Genomic DNA, 17,166 nt, shown 5'->3' with positions numbered 1-17,166 from the left:
AAAAAAAAAAAAAAAAAAAATCAGATGTCACAGCAGGGCATCAATTTTTCATGGAAATCAAAGACAATTACAACTGATTGATGAGTTCATCAAATATTAACATGGAAGCTGAAAGGTAATAAAGGGGCAAGAGACTTGCGTGTATTCAATACACACCAACCACTTGCACTGCACTATCATATAGCCCAATCTTCCATCACTAAGTAATGCTAGAGCAAAGGAGATGTGTTGTTTGTCTGGAATCAATAAAAAGAACAGTGTTTAGACTCTGTTGTTATTGCTTACTATTGGAAACTCTGATCTGTCACCAGAGTTCATGATTTGTAATGCTGTTAAACAGGAAAAAATACCCATGCTGGTAATGTACCAGTGAAAATAAGTTTACCTTAAAATACGTAAATTCACAGGCTCTATTTAATACTTAATAGCATGCGGTCTAAAATTACAACACGTGCATTCATTAGGGATGTTTCTGGTCAAAAGGAAGTATACCTTGTGAGAGTCCCTAATTTCATATATAGGGAATAAATTACTAACTATTGAGAACAGAAGCATCAAAAAAGTTACCCGAATGTTGATCATAGGGTCTTAAACTAACTATTAATTACTATGGTCTGTAGAATAGAGTTTACTTCTAAGAGTTTACTACCAAATTTTAGATGGACGCATCAGGATTTTAAGCTTCTGTGATAGAATATTTGGTGCATGCGGTATTAAAAACTATAGCAAGCAAAAGAAGTTAGAGAAATGCACTCGGTGGTTTATTTTGGACAGAATAATTGATTATGCATTTAAATATTCCAACTGCACCAATCATGCCCATCAGGATTTTTATAGTTAACAGAATATCATCACAGGTGAAGAGTTCTTTTCTGAAATAAGTGGTGTTTAGTTTGTTAGATAAATTCAATTGCTTACCCAAGATTCATGGTACAAAACTGTGAGGAGGTATATTCCATAATCATAGTTTTGTCTCCTTAGTGGACATCTGAAATTCAAAAGCAAATAAAATACTTTGAAGTATAGCTGGTACCTTCTGGGATCTATAATCTAACAGCAAAAAGTTAAGAGGATTTGTATATTCTGCACCCCCATACCATAGGGAGGTTTTGTATTAAGCTTCAGTTCACAATCTATTGCTCACCCATGTTATTGTCTAATTACAAGTTATTGACACATTATTATGCTTTTTAAGCACAAGATGAAAAGTGAATGAATAAATGGAAAACCAAATGGAGCCTTAAAGAAGCCCAAACAATAAAGCAGTTTTCAGTAACCATTAAAGTCTGTTTAAAGTCTCTGCCAGACCCAACCCTTAATGACATTCTGCTTTCAATGGTCACAGGTCAGTCTGGACTGCATGAGATTTCAGTTCTGAAGATAGCATGTTATTCAACTGGCTGAAGAAAATCCATTAAATAAAATAGTACATATAAAGAAAAACCATACATTAGCTTCTAACTTACAAAAAATCTCAACAAACTTGCGTCAAGATAATACCAAGTTGAAGGGAAACTCTCAATCAGAATGGGATACATAAATCTACTCTGTAAGGTAAGTAGAATGTACAATCCTTGACTCATGGTCAGGTACAGGGATACAACTAATACAAGGAGCTCAGAGCCGTCAATAACCAAGCGCTACTTGAGGTCCAGAGTAGTGGTTCTCAACCATTTTAGATTCAAGGCACCCCTTTAAAAAGTGCCAGATCTTAGTTTTCACTTGTTTATGGTTGAAGAAAAAAATAGAGCCATTCTTCTGTTGCAAAGAACTCAGAAAGAACACAACAGGGTAGAATGTTTTTGACACAATGGATTCCCATTTGAAATCTCTGCAAATCATGTTTGTACACCTAACAGTGCTAACACTGTGTGGCACCCCATGGCACCCTTGAAAGGATCTCAAGGCACCCCAGAGTGTCACAGCACCCTGGCTCAGAAACATTGATCTAGAGCAGTGGTCTCCAAAATTTTTTGATTGCGCACTCCTATCAGTAAAAAATTTTTTGAGCACAACCCCCCCAATATATGTACATTTACTGGGGGCACCACTGAGGGCGCCACTGTCAACCTCTCCACATTGCGGAACTCCCACTCTTCCCTCAGGATACCTCATGTAGTGTGCATGACACGTGACCATCTGACATACGGACCGAGTGAGGGTGCCAGTGTCAATCTGTATATTAAATATTAGTAAAGCTTAATTTGTCTCTTATTTTTTTAAATAAAAAATAAATATAAATAGAAGTTCTAACATTTTCTTCCTGCACCCCAATGGATCATCTTGCGCACCCCCTGGGGTACGCGCACCCCACTTTGGAGACCACTGATCTAGACAGACAATGTATTGCTTCCAAAAATAGCATACAGCAGGGACACTGAAGAGCATCCCATCGCACAACTGGCTCTTGCAATCCCCTAGTTGAGAAAGTAGGTGTTCCACGGCGCTCCATTTTCCCCTTTGATTCATACTGATTCCTCAAACCAACCTTCAAACTCCTTTCCAGGCTGGAAGGTAGGGTGTTAGTCATAAGCTGTTCTTATTTTCCTTTTTTGACCTGCGTATGATAGCTATATATGGCAGGGGAGCCATCCTGTATTGACAAAAAAGCATTAGTCAATGATGCTCTTCCCATTCTGAACGAGGCAAGGGAAGAAGCAGATCAGGCAGTACTTCCTACTTATCCTCTCTTCTTAGGAATGACCCAGCTAGATCCAAATTACTGAAAAACAAAACTAAACTTGTAAAAGGAAGTACAGGCATATTTTTAACACAATCTAAAATCTTAGGAACAAAATACAGATCAGAACGCCAAACAGCTGCACTTCCATTCAACAACATGGTTTTCTGCACTGCACTCTCTTAAGATCCTTTTAACCACTTCTAAAGGGATTGTGGAGGGTGGTGGAAGGAAAAGTGTTTCTGCTCAACATGAATTATTATACTGCAACTTACCTCTGCGTGCCACTAAATTTAACCTGGAATGAAACAGGTACAAGTCTTGCTCTACTTGTATCATTACAGTGGCCGGAGTAGGTTAGTTATAGCACACAGTTACTAACATGTTTTGTACCTACCCAGGGGTCAGTCTTAACCCAAGCAGTTGTTCAATATTCTACTACCAACAAGTTTCTACTACCAGTTACTGGATCAGAAGAAGATTGTGTGAACAATACTGAGAAACATTAAATGGAGTGGTCTCTAGAATCTAATGTACGAGAGCTCATTCACAGACTTACAAAAAGGTGAAATACCAGGTCGGGACATGGCTTCCAGAGCAATTTCCTAACACATTAAAATGAGTCCTTATTGGAACAGCTACTTCTACAGCACACACAAACAGGAGCTAGGATTTAGTCGAAATAACACACAGGGATGGACTCAAATATTTAAGTATTCATGATCAAGTAACAGAAAGGGGGAGTAGATTTAAAGAAAGTTACCTGAAGAGACTCATCTTACAGAAGCTTTTATTATTGGTGACGATGCCCAAAACGGAGAGAACCCATTTCCATTCGAAGAACCAGAATTTCCAACACGTCAGGAATGAAAGAGTTCCTGACCACAGGCTGCTAGCAACTGTCAGAAAACTAAAGGTCTACTGCTTAATCAACCATAAGTCTGTCCACAAAGACTTGCCACATTTTGTCCAACACTTTGCATGACTGAACCTAATTCAAGTCTTAGAACTGACAAGGTGAATGTTTCTTTAGGAAATATAAGCTTTGTGTAACATTATACTTTTTTTCTTTTAAAATACAAACCCAAAGAAAAGTTCAATGCTTCTATTCATGGGCAGAGCTTGCTTTTAGTTTAGTATAATTAAAATACTGCCTCCAGATTGGAGGTGGGCCAGACCTCTCTCATGAAATAATATCAGCCTCTATTACCACCTAAGGAGTTCTACCAAGAACATTAAATCTTGTTTCACGTGCTCCCTAATTGGTGAAGTATCATTTAGCTTTAATTGTTTCCTAAGAAAATAAGATGCAAGCACAAAGAGAATTGAATTGAAGGCAAAATTAAGCATGAAAGAGGCAACCTAGATATATAAAAGTAACATGTAACAAATTCCAATTTTGTGATGTATCATTAAAAGCCCTACCTCAAAAACATTATCAACATGAGTAATTTGTTTCAAAACATGGCCACGCTTGGAGTTTCTTTACAGCCCACTCAAATTATATCTATGAAATGATATGCATCACCATCATGATGGAAGAGATACTTCTGTTGTACTAAATCAATGATAAATAGAGCTGCAATCTGAATTTCCTAATGTACTAGTTTCTGACATATATAACCACGATTACAGTAGACAGCCGAGTAAATTGATGATGACAAACATTGATCCTTTATATCTGTTAGGATTTAAAACAGAGCAACTGCATCATTTTTAAAAAGTTCATGCTACTGCTGCACAAGTTCCCAAGGGCAAAAAATCCTACAAAAGTGATTCCTAGCTGTTGCAGTGTTAACTCAAATCTGATACTTTACCATTAACTGCCTTCCTACCATCACAGCAAATAGGGTTAGAAGGGGTCTTGATGGATAATTCAGATCACCCCCTTGCACAAAGGCAGGATCAACTGTACCTAAACCAATCCTGACAGAAGTCTGTCTGACCTAAAAGCAACCAATGACAGAGATTCCAGCTTCCCTATGTAACTCATTCCAATGTTTAACTTTCTTTATAGCTGGAAAGCTTTCCCTAACATCAACCAATCTCTCTTGCTGCAGTTTAAACACCGTTACTGTTACTCCTATCCCCAAGTGAACATGAAGCAAAGTGTACTCCCTTTCCTCTCTGCAGTAACCTTTTACACATACTGAAAGATGCATCTTCCTTCAGCCTTTTTTTCCTAGATTAACCAGATCGTTTCTTTAATTTTTCCTCAAAGCAGCACTCATTCTAGAACTCTGACCCTTCTATTGCTCCCCTCTGGAGTCTCTGAAGCTGACCCATATCTTTCATGACCTTTGGAGCCCCAACCTGGAAACAATACTCCAGGTAAGGCCTTACTGCTATTGAGTAGCTTGGAAAGATTATTTCAGATTTCTGACATGACCCCCTTTGTAAATGGATTTGGAGTTCCTGCTGTCACAGACTGGCTTCCTTGGGAGCTCTTCAGCCATTCCTCTTAGTACACACACCAGTTCTTGCCCCAAACAAATGACTAAAGCAAAACCTTAACCTTTCTCCAGGTGGCAGGAAAAACCTCTGTAGCTCTGGCCCCTTCTTAAAAGCAAGCTTTTCTGGATTCCAAGCTGCCTCCTGGTCACAAACTGTTCCTTCCCAGCTCAAGCTCCTTGCTCTTTCTATCCCTTGGGTTTTTACTCACAGCTAACCACCCACAGCTGGGTTCCTACCCCAGGGCTGTCTGTCTTCATAAAAAGGGCTAGATCATCCTATTGAACCCCTGTTTATACATCACAGCATGATCCTTTTTTTTTTTTTTATGGCTGGCTCTTGTTTGTTCAGGGACAGAAGTTACACAGAAGCCGGTTTAAATAATCAGCAACTGATTTAAACCTGTAACAGAATAGAAGCTCAGTGCACATATGCCAGTTTCAAAATGGTTGAAACTGGTTTAAGATAAATCTGGTTGAATGTAGTATCAGACTTAACTGATCTGGGTCAAACTGGTTTATGAAATGTGTGTCCCAGACCCATTGCTGGTTTAAGTTAAATCACAGTCCCCCAGCATCCCAACATGCTTTCCAGCCCTAGGCTGGGCTGTCCTGTCTGCTCCAGCAGAGACGGGGCGAGGCAGGAAAGGCAGGAACTGCCCGCACCCCAGGCATCCACACACATGCACACATTTCATTTTAAAAATTGCAGAAAAATGCAGATTTGGGGATTTTTATCAGAGAATTTGGGATTGTTAAACAGAAAAAAAAACCAGGAGCCCCAGTTATCAATTAATCTTTTAACTGATATAATTAGAGGAGGTTGAAAGGATAATTTTTTATATAATAGTTAAATCCTTACTACAAGGAAATATGGGAAATGGGGTAGGAAATCAACCTGGCCGAAATGTGACCTCTAGTACCTTAAATTCATGTGTTCGTTCGTATGTATGCATGCATGCATGCATGCCAGTTGAAAACAATGCTTTATTGATATATTTACAATTTTAAAGCAATTTGGAAGCCTACCCATATCTCAATCATTAGAATAAAATAAATTCTAAATACCAATGTATTTTGATGCTTGATTTAATTTCTTTTTTATCATGGAAAAATTAGAGCTCCTCCTGCCCCTTTCATTTCACCAGGAAGTGGGTCCAGCTGCAGCTGTCCCCCCCCCGCAAGCTAGTTTGGCCAGGCTGCAGCCCAGCAGCCCATTGTGAGCACAGGAGTCTCAGCGGTCATGCATCACCAGGTTGTTTGTGCCCACTCTCCCCATAAAGTTACCTGGAGGGAGCTGCTCTCCGTTGCTGTCTGCCTGCCACATGCATTTGTGTGCAAACACATGCACGTGGCACCCCCTGCATCCTGCTCCCCCTGGCTGCAAGCAGCCCCTTGCGAGCTGGAACTTTGCCAGCCTGCAAGGGAAAACCAGCCATTTCCTAGGTTTTTTTCCTTTAAATGAGAAAATTCATGTTTTCCCACAAATGGAAAACCCAGATCCCCACCAATAAACACATACCTAGTCCCCACTGGAGGATGTGGAGTCCCAGGCTGGTCTCTATTCCACCCTGCCCTGCCATGGGAATAAGTCACACCCTGGGAGCAAGGGGCTGTTGACAGACCCGCTCGGACACAACTATGCTACCGGGTGCCTGTCAGCCAGCTCCCGCAAAATGACACATCACCCTTGTTCAAAGCCTTGGGGCACAAGAACCAGTGAGTAAGAGGTTATAATGTTGACCAGAAAACCACAGCTGTACCTTCATCTTTTCAAAACTAAGATTTTTAATTTTTCTAAAGAAATCACTGCAGACTGGGAGAGGGAACTTCAACTTAACAGTAGGTAACAACAGAACAACCTACAAAAATAAGTAATTATAAATTGTATTTAATAAAGCTTAGTTGTAATAGGAGGTGATCGGCTCTAACTGGGTACACAAGGCTCATGACAAAACTTGATTAGACTCCATACCAGTCATGGTTACTCTTAGTTTCCATATCTACAAAATGCGAATAACGTTTACAGTCAGAGAATTGTAAAGATTACCTAGTAAGCACTTAAACAACATTATGTAGCCAAAGAGACACTCCCATAGTAACAACATGTATCCTATTCCTGAATTACATCCTTAATTTTTAGGACATGTTGGTTTACAAATGAACCACATTTTTGGATAAGCCTCTGAAATGCAGTGGGTTGTTCTGGCAAATAAGCTACTCCCTTACACTCCGCTGCATGTAACTGTAAATACATACATTAAATAAATATATAAAATAGCAATTAAAAAAACCCACACTTTGCCATCATCTTCTAGACAATTATTAGGAATGTCTTTAGAAACAAAATAGCTGAAGAGTTTACTTTCATCATCATTAGGTCAGAAAGGAGTACTAGGTTAGTAAGACAAATTGATATGTTACTGCAGACATCTTCACTAATTTCTAACAGGACCAAAGCCACAGACACTTTTCTCATGTTACCATACCTGTCTGTTGTAATAGTAAGGATATCTGTATCCTTGCTGTACCGCTCTCCTACAAGTTTAATAAGCTTCTTTTTCGCATGGTCATCTAAATTCAGGTTGGAAAGTTTAACCTTGAAGTACAAGAAAAATATTATTAGTCTCTTACAAATCCAGTCCCCATACACTGCCTAATATTTTAAAAACTGTTAGGCAATTTTTGTCAGACAACTTTTACTCAGATACAAAAACCAGGGCAGAGGCATAAATTTGAAGAATTTCCTCAAATTGTTTTAACAAGTAATGTGATTGAACACAGATCAGGTATTATTTCAGAATGAAGAGTGTTGGGTAAATTCATTTCCCATCTTCCCAGTGCTAAGAAAAATAGCAGGTAACTTTTGCACACATTAGGACACACTCTCAGATTCCCAGAATTGTTTGCCACAAGAGTCTAAAAACAGGAGAAAGTTTTTTGTTTTTTTTTTTATATCAGTTCAAGGTTCTCTAGAATGCTACTCTATTACTGGGGGATATTTAAATGGATGAAGGATGTACACAAATATTAAAGCCATTACAGATCATAATGGCTGTAATCCCCTAGTCAGAGGGGACCGGCAGGCACTGGGGAAGTCCCTGTTCCCCTGTGCACTACCAGGAGTGACCAGGAATAATGGTCACAAGCTGGCAGAGGGTAGATTTAGGCTAGATATCAGGAGGCGCTACTTCACGGTCAGGGCGGCTAGGATCTGGAACCAACTTCCAAGAGAAGTGGTGCTGGCTCCTACCCTGGGGGTCTAAGAAGAGGATAGATGTACACCTTGCTGGGGTCATTTGACCCCAGTACTCTTTCCTGCCATGGCAGGGGGGTTGGCCTCGATCTGCTCAGGTCCCTTCTGACCCTAGAAACTATGAAACTATATCGGATCGTCTAGTCTAACTACCTATGTAACAGAAGTTACTGGTTTTCACCTAGTAGTTTTGCTTCAAGTTCAATCTGAAATTGCAGAGAAAGCAACTACATAGCAGAAAGCTCCAGCTAAGAGGAAGTCAGATTGAACACTACATATTACATGCAGAGTCTAAGCAATAATAGGTAAAATGCTTCTACTGGCTGTAAATTACTTGAAACGACAATGGGCAGACGATTCAGAGGACTCTGAAACACGTTAAAGGTGCAATTAACATATTAACTGTGCCACAGATAATAACACTGCTACATAGGCTAATGATACATAGCATCATGAAGTGGCAAGCCAGCTACACAGATGTTCCACATATTTTGTGGACTATTTTTGTGGCTGGTTTGTATTCTGCCATAAATTAAACATGTAGCATGTCCCTATCCTAATACTGACAATAAACTGACTGATAGGGGTTAGTATCAGGATTGGGACAGCACCAGTCTCAACACTGAAAATGGAGTGCTCTGAGAGTGTTGCAAGGTTCCCCAGTTGGGGACAGCCAAGGGGTTCTCCAGTCCAGAAACCTGGCAACCCCTAGTACCAACAGCTTTCCCTGCCTTGCCTTAACTAATAATACTTATATTAAGCAACAGCACACAAATTCTTCTGAAAAGAAAGAATTCAAAGAACAAGCAACAATCTGGGAAACTGCTCAAAGCTAAAAAATTCTGCTTGGGGAAAAAAACCCTGCAGAATAATCATGTAAAGGCTTTAAAAAATGTCAAAAAATGAAGGAGTAACTGAAGAGCTAAAAGAAATAAACATATCAAGAAAAAAAGTATTAAATAGGAAAAAAATGTCCATTTGACATTGTCTATCTATAGAATGGGCAACTGGATTCTGAATTTAGGACAAATCAAATGTGACACAAGCAATCAAGATGGCTGACAAGTGACTTCATGTGGATTACCTGCATTTTGATTTTGTTGCATGTCACCATAACTAGCAGAACTCTTACTGTACCATGAGTGTTAAAAGATGGTCCCACCCTATGAAGCACACGCACCAGTTTTTAGGAAACACAAATCTGAAGATATCCTGCCACTGGCAATCAATTCCCTCTTTCTGGGATTGAGTCAGGGCAAATCAATTTAAAAATCACCTACTTAAACCAAAAATTTAATCAAACAGGAAACCTTAATTTAAATAATCAAACAATCAATACTTTAAATAATCAGGTGCTCCTTCCTCCCAGTCAAAGGGCTCTAGCAGCTGGGAGCAGCTCCTAGCAGCAGCTGTATCTGAGCTCCTGTATTATATCAGTTAAATGATTAACCTATGATTAGAGGAAGTTAAATGAATATTTTAAAATTATATTTACATCCTTACTCTATATGCTTTTATTTGGATCTTTAATTTTTACTATTATGTTAAAAGTTGTAAACAATTAATTTCTTGTACTAATGCACACCCTATTTTTTATTCACAAGTGTCAACTTACATTTGGATGGACGTTAGAATTCTAACTAAATGTTACCAAAAAAAGCAATTTAGTTTATTTAACTAATTTTAAAAAACCCCAGTATCTGAAACATACTGGAAACACAAAAAAATGTAAATACATTTTACTTTTAAAATAGACTAGCTAGCTCAGATACCAAAAGCAGTGTAGCCACATTGTGACCCTTCACCTCGGCTGTTCAACCATTTGTTGAATCAGGCTGCAAGGCTGTAGAAATGAAAGCTATCTATTTGCATGGGAATTTTAAAAAGCAGTTCAAAATATATATCTGTCTTTTGCTCACTGCACTTTTCCATTATGCAGATATTTTGGGGTGGGGAGGCAAAGAATGCACTTCCTCTCACTGTAGATCACCCATCCTTGCAGAATAAGTATTACAACTCCTCCCAAATGTGGAATGTTCTAGAAGTTTCAGTACACTTGAGGGGGTCTGGCTCTGTTCAAGACAGGGTCATGTTCATATGGCCTTCTTCTCCAAGTGGCTCACCCCGCTCACAGCAATTTGAAAAAGGAGTATTTTGGCCTAATCCGGGTAGAAACAAACAAACAAACAAAAACCCTTTCTCTCACAAGGATCTGGTTGCACAGCCTTAAAACCAGATCTTATTCCATCTATTTGGTATTTAAGCAGTACTTCCGTGTCCAGGTCTCTAAATATAATCCTGCTCAAGAATATTTCAAAGAGTTGCAAGCAAATGCCAGAATAGTGTGCAAAAGCGCAGGTTTCCCCTTGCAGGCAGCATTCCAGCCTGCAAGGGGCTGCTTAGGGGATGATTACAACACAGCCAGGCAGGCCTGTGGCAGCAGCCGGATGAGTGTAAGTATATGGGGAGCAGGGGTTGAAGGGCCGGGGCTTCAGGACTGTCAGGGTGGGGAGAGCAGCACGTATGCATGGATGGAGGGTATAGGCGTGTATGGGGGTGGAGAAGGTGCCTGATGGCACTGGGGAAGGCGGCCAGGTGGCCTGCAGCCAAGGCTGTGGCAGGGCAGGGGGGTGTGGGTCATGACAAGCCACTGATCCTTGCAAATGGGTCCCGGTACAAAAAAATGTTGAGAACCACTGCCCTACGTTTATCCTTACATGCTTTGATGTCTAGGTATGGGAGGCTGTACTCAGAGATCAGAGTAAGCCCTTGGTACTTCACTGTCTTGCTCATCCCTAAGCAGCTACCTTCTGGCCCTGATCCTTGCTTGAGCAAGACATTACACTTCTGGCCTTTCCCTTATCCACAGACTCCCTGAGCTTGTCTTACTTGCTCTTCGGTCTCAGGACTTGTCAGCCCTCAACTGTGACCCTTTAGGTCTTCACTGCTTTAAGGGCTCCCTGCACTCTGGGCCCTTGACCCTCGCATAAATTGGCTTCTGCCTGCACAGTTGCTGAAGGGCCCTGACCCTTGCAAAGCGCTCACGCTCTCTCTCTCCCCCACCTTTCCTTCTTGACTCCGGTCTGCTTGGCCCACCAAGCCCTGGACCCCAGGTCAGATCATTTTCTCCTCTTTCGTCTCTGTTTCAGCCATATGGATCCCAGACCCTTACAGGGCTCTTTCCCTGGCCTTCACCTCTTAATGTTAGGCCCTAGGCCCCGTCTCTCACTCTCTCTCTCTTTCCTTTCCTCATCTTTAGCTCTACACAGCCCCCTAGGTCCCAGACTCTGGTAGGGCTCCCTCCTTGGGCATTAGCAACTCCCACACTCTATTCAGATTCAGGCCCACACAGCCCCCTGGGTCTCAGGCCCTGGCAGGGCTCTTCCCCTGGGCCTTACCCTGTGGTAGGAAAGGCTGTCTCCCAGGCACCCTACCCTGCCTGTGGCTTCCCAAGCATGCCAAATTGCTAGTCAGGCTATAAACAACTCGACTCAAAAAGTGCTTATTTGGAGGAGGTATTCTCCAGCTCCTTCCCCCTTCAGAATTAGAGCCAGTTGCACATCTGGCCCTGGGCTAGACTTATATAGCCCTTCCTCCTCTCCCTTCCTGACTGCTGGTCTTCACGGCCAGGCTGACGGGTTTCCTCTTCTGTCCCGATTAACAAGTTTATTGATCTGGTCTGCATCTTTACTTCACTTCACTTGTTTCCTATCTCCTCTGGCAACAAAGTGACTGACCTGCAGCTAGCCTCTGTGGTGCTGCACTTTCATTTCTAGTAGCAGGGGTCCCCTGCTATGGCAGAGGAAAGAATTATCAATTGAAACAGGTTCTGAGGTCCTTCCTATCCCTTTCCTCACCCTGCCTACTCTATAAAATCTGACCACCAAACCCAGCTTGCATGTCCATACAGACTTTCCTCAAAATTTCATGACCAAAATACCACTTCCCATAGAATTCACATGACGACTCCTATAACACTAAAGATGGTTACTTACAACTACTAAAGGAAAGTCTCAACTCCAATTACTGTAAAATGAAAATCCTTCTTAACTTTAAATACAGGTTCAGCCTCTTTGATTTGTAAGAAAATATGGGTCTTTCCCAAAATTACAGCACCTATTCTCTGAGTACACACTAAGTTTTTCAAGAATCTGTAAGCAAGTTTAATTAATTAAATTACAATTAAATCAAAGCTTGGGTATTTCAAGAAATTTAGTGTGTGTGTGTGTATTTCACTATCCCAAATGATTTCAAGAGGGAACAGCTTTGAATAGATAGCTGATAAATAGCTTAATTACAACCTTCTAAATAGTGTGTGTTATTAAAAATTGGTAAGTATTTTGTAGGCTACAGACACTGTTGTAATAGGAAGGATGGTGGTTAGTTGTTGTTAATTTACAAACACTTTATTTTCTTACAGCTCCCACTCCCCTAAATGAAACATGCACCTTGTTTTTGGAAGGCAGAATATAGAAAAAGAAAAAGATTTTTCCAGAGTCATGGCCATTCACGTGACAGAGCAAGTCCTCCTGGAAACAGTTTCCAGGAACTGTGTCATTCCAGGAGTCAGTTTGGTGGAAGAAGCAGAAATTTTCTAGTGTGGTAGAACAACAAGGCTAGGCCTCAGACCTCTGCAAGGACAGTAGGAAGACTGTTACTTCTTTACTGTGCACAGCTCTTTATATAAGTTCTTGCAAATAATGTGTTATTTCCATAGGTGACCCGAGCAGGGCCCAGGGCAAATTAGCCTTTGCGGGGCTCTGCCCCAGATGTGAGGAAGCCGGTGGTGGATTCGGCTGGAGCCAGCAGCAATGCAAAGTCTCCTCAGCCACTCTGCCTGGCTCCACAGGGCCTGGGGCAGTTGCCCCAGTGTGCCCCCAGCAGGGACAGCCCTGGTTATTTCTATATCACAAACCTCATCAACAGACTACAGACTGCATGCAGCAGCTTGCTCACCCTCAGTTAGGACATTAGTTCTGTAGCCAAAAGCTACTGCCTCACCAGCAACTGTTAAAGAGGGTTATCACTGGATTCTGCCCCCGCTGTATGCAGCCCTAGTGGGAAATGAGAGCCATGTTGGGAACCATGAGTCAGTGTCTATTTGCAGTGTTGCACCCCACGTCTCTTCCAGCAAAGAAATCAAACTCTCCGCTTCAGATACACAACTCTGGAAGGCTGATTATGGAGAGAAAGATGGATGTGGTATAAGAGAAAGTACAGAAATTTGTAATGAGTCAGTGGCACGAGAGAGCCCCAATATGGCTAGTACCACTAGCCATATTGCAACTATGCTCTGTACTGCTCCTGTTTACTGGTAACTCTGCCTTAAAAAAACTGACTAATACTTGAGGTAAATATTACATGCCAACCAATCATTAAAAATATCACATGGTAGCACTGTCTGTGTTTGTTAAGTATTCACATATGAAGTTCAAACAGTTTTTACCCTTTGGTGGGATAAGAAACAAAACAGTGTCTTAATCACAACTGTACAGTTTTTGCCAGTTGTTACTGAAGGGAGAGTTAAGATTATTTGAATGCCAAAAACTGTTAAATTGTTGTATATTTTTTAAGTCCAACTCTTTATTTTCTGGGTTTGTAATGCTCCTTTTGTTAGCTAATTACAACATTTATTATTTTTACATCTAGTTTACACATACACTTGCAACTACACCCAAAATGGATGTGTATCTTGTAATATTACTAAAATTAAAACTGTATTAGGGCCCTTGAGATAAGCATATCACTTAAGACTAAGATACTTATACACAAATCAAAATAGTAGGAAAAGGTATAAAGAGGCATGGTGTTTTTTTCCCAACCAGACCCCAAGTAGGCTTTCAATATCCAAACATGCCCACAAGAAGGATCTGCTTTCTGTGTTTTTTCTCGGAAAACAAAAACTTTTTGTCCTGTGAACTCCTGAATATAAAGGGTAGTGTTTGAATCACTAAGTCAATTACCTCCTCAATGTTCTAGGTCACCAAGGAATTCATAGCCCTGCTAGGTATAACAAAAATTGATATTTTTGCTATTTGCAGAGTAAATGTCAGGTAAAGTAAGAATACTGTCACAGATCTGTCTTAGAACACCCCTTTGACTTTTACAGATCACCTTTAAGGCCAAGAATAATACCTTTAGTGACCATTAAACTCCTAGTCTGGATTTCTGTTCTCAGGCAGAGTTCCAATTCAAGCTCTGCCACTATCACATTCTAACTAATTAAAAAATGAGCAATGTTGCTAGCCTGAGGACACTACTATTTTAGTGCTATTAAGAAAGACCTCTAAGGCCAGAGAATAGATTAGTTCTCATTTTAAGTCTTATAATTAGGGGCCAACTGAATTTGAGGTGGCTGCCTGCCAATTTTGTGGGCAGAATACAGGGCCCAGCAGCCATTCATAGGCAGTGTGGCTCTGATAGACTGTGGGGAGCTGGTGGCCCCACCCCCTCCACTAATTGGCTGTGAAGACTGCCTGTCATGCAGCCCCACACCTCATTGCTGACTGGCTGCAAGGTCTGCTCGTCATGCGGCCCTGCACCTCACCGCTGATTGGTAGAGAGGGGCAGGGCAACATGACAGGTAGCCCTCACAGCCAATCAGTAGTGAGGGGCACAGCAGCCATCTCAATGGCAGTCTGAGTGGATTTCATGCTTTTTGCGGGCAATGCTGGATTTCACAAAATCCTGATTTCAGTTGGTACTTACTTATAGTAAATGAAAAATGCAAAAACAATAAGGGCATCCCAGAAGATACATGAATATTGGTCCCAAAATGCTTGAGATGCTAACCAGGGAAATTATAGGACAGGCATACCCTGACACAAGAAAAAACTAAGTTTTCTTCAGCATATCTGTTACTGAACTGAATGCCTGCAGTTATAAATTGTGCAGCTGATAACATTACCTCTCTTCTTTAAATTCTGTCAGAAAGCATGACTTTTTGGGTCTTCCATTGCCTTTCACTTGAAGATGAACAGTCACACTCTACATATGTCCCTTTAAATCAAGCTTTTTTCCTCAACAATACTAGAGAAAATGACTCCTTGTTAGTAAGGTCTACATACTACTTACTCTTAAGGTCACCGCTCTTGCTTTGGGATTACGAATAGATGGCCCTGCTGAAACATAATCCACTGTGTCAGTTTCAACAGGAAAATGCTGCTCACATTTCTCGTCACTGTCCAATGCAGTTGGCCATTCAGTGCAGAAATCTGAAGAAATAAAAAAAACAAGTTTGATTCAAGCAATATTACTGACATTCACGTGACAACAGGACAGTACCATCATATATCTGTATTTACCTTTTAAAGGAATTGTTTTGTGTAGTTAAGCAGAAACCATATGGAATAAATACTGAAAACTATCAAGCCATTACAGGATCACACCAATAACTTCCTTCCTCCCTCCTCCCCTTCCTCTTCCTTAAATATTAGCTTTGTTATCTACTGAAGAACTCTAACTCTATATCTTTCCCAAAAAAGTTAACCTTTAAAGCAAGGGTTAGCAACCTACAACCCACAAAGAAGTTGAACCTGGCCTTGGGTGAAATGAGGGATTGGACAGCAGAAGGCCAGGTTGCAAGCCATGGCCTGGGGAGGGAAGAAAAATATTACACATGTACCCTAGCATAGAACTCCACCAGTTCGGTGGGTTGCTACATTCTATATTAGCTTTATATTCCAAACCACTGCAGAATGAAGTGCCAAAAAGAGCACATTATAGTGATAATTACTGAGGGGGGAAAGACATAGATAACTAGGATAGAATCCTCATGGAAGGGAGGAGACTGAGCTTCTTGAGTACAGATATAGAACTGGTCTTGACCTCAACCACAACCTGGGTACCAAGGAGGAACATACAGTAGTATCTAAGAGAACTAACCTGCACAAGATACACTTTCAATTGGGGTACTTATTTAAATTTTCCTCTGTTCTTCCAGGCCTCAATGCACACAGATTATACCAACGTTAGTAGAAGAGTAAAGTTAAAGGAGAATATCCCTCAGTGCAGCTTGAGTTATAGCGACATAAACATGCTTGTACCTGCATGGAAAGGAGACTAAGAACATCTCACAGTAAAACCCTAGGGTACTCAAGGAGCTGGCGAGCATCATAGCCCACCCCTTGGCACAGATCTTTGAAAGCTCCTGGCGCTCTGGTGTAGTGCCTGATGACTGGAAGAAGGCCAATGTGGTGCCTTTCTTCAAGAAAGGGAGGAAAGTGGATCCAGCTAAGTATAGGCCCATCAGCCTAACTTCTATGCCCAGGAAGGTCTTAGAAAAGTTTATTAAAGAGGCCATCCTTAATGGACTGCCCGATGCCAACATCCTAAGGGATAGCCAGCACGGGTGTGTTGCGAGTAGGTCTTGCTTGACCAATCTCATTTCCTTCTATGACCAGGTGATCTATCACCTGGACAAGGGAGACGAGATTGATGTTGTATATCTTGACTTAAAAAAGCCTTTGATCTGGTATCCCAGGATCACCTCTTGGTGAAACTGGCCAGTTGTGGCCTTGGCTCCATCATGATCTGCCAGCTGGGAAATTGGCTCTGTGGTCAGACCCAGAGGGTACTAATTGATGGAAGGCACTCATCATGGTGTCCTGTGACCACTGGGGTCCCCCAAGGCTCTGTCCTTGGACCCATACTGTTCAACATCTTCATTAATGATGTGGACATTGGAGTCAGGAGCGGACTGACCAAGTTCACTGATGACACAAAACTTTGGGGCAAAGCATCCACGCCAGAAGAGAGGCCGGTGATCCACGCTGACCTGG

General features: G+C 41.2%; 1 protein-coding gene across 1 annotated transcript in view; it reads right to left on the bottom strand.

Annotated features, from left to right (window-relative positions):
• Positions 1-17,166, bottom strand: part of MRPS35 (mitochondrial ribosomal protein S35) — a 59,999-nt gene that overhangs the window by 24,351 nt on the left and 18,482 nt on the right. Inside the window, exons 6-8 of the mRNA XM_019515852.1 lie at positions 15,461-15,600; positions 7,620-7,729; positions 919-988 (exon numbers count right to left, since the gene is read on the bottom strand). Of these exons, the coding sequence (XP_019371397.1) occupies positions 919-988; positions 7,620-7,729; positions 15,461-15,600 (320 nt within the window). The remainder of the gene's footprint in view (positions 1-918; positions 989-7,619; positions 7,730-15,460; positions 15,601-17,166) is intronic.

The sequence above is a fragment of the Gavialis gangeticus genome, unplaced genomic scaffold (genome assembly GCF_001723915.1).
Source record: "Gavialis gangeticus isolate Ggan-Ray unplaced genomic scaffold, GavGan_comp1, whole genome shotgun sequence".
NCBI lineage: Eukaryota > Metazoa > Chordata > Crocodylia > Gavialidae > Gavialis > Gavialis gangeticus.
Note: the sequence above shows the minus strand (reverse complement) of the source record. Positions and strands in the feature narration are given on the sequence as shown.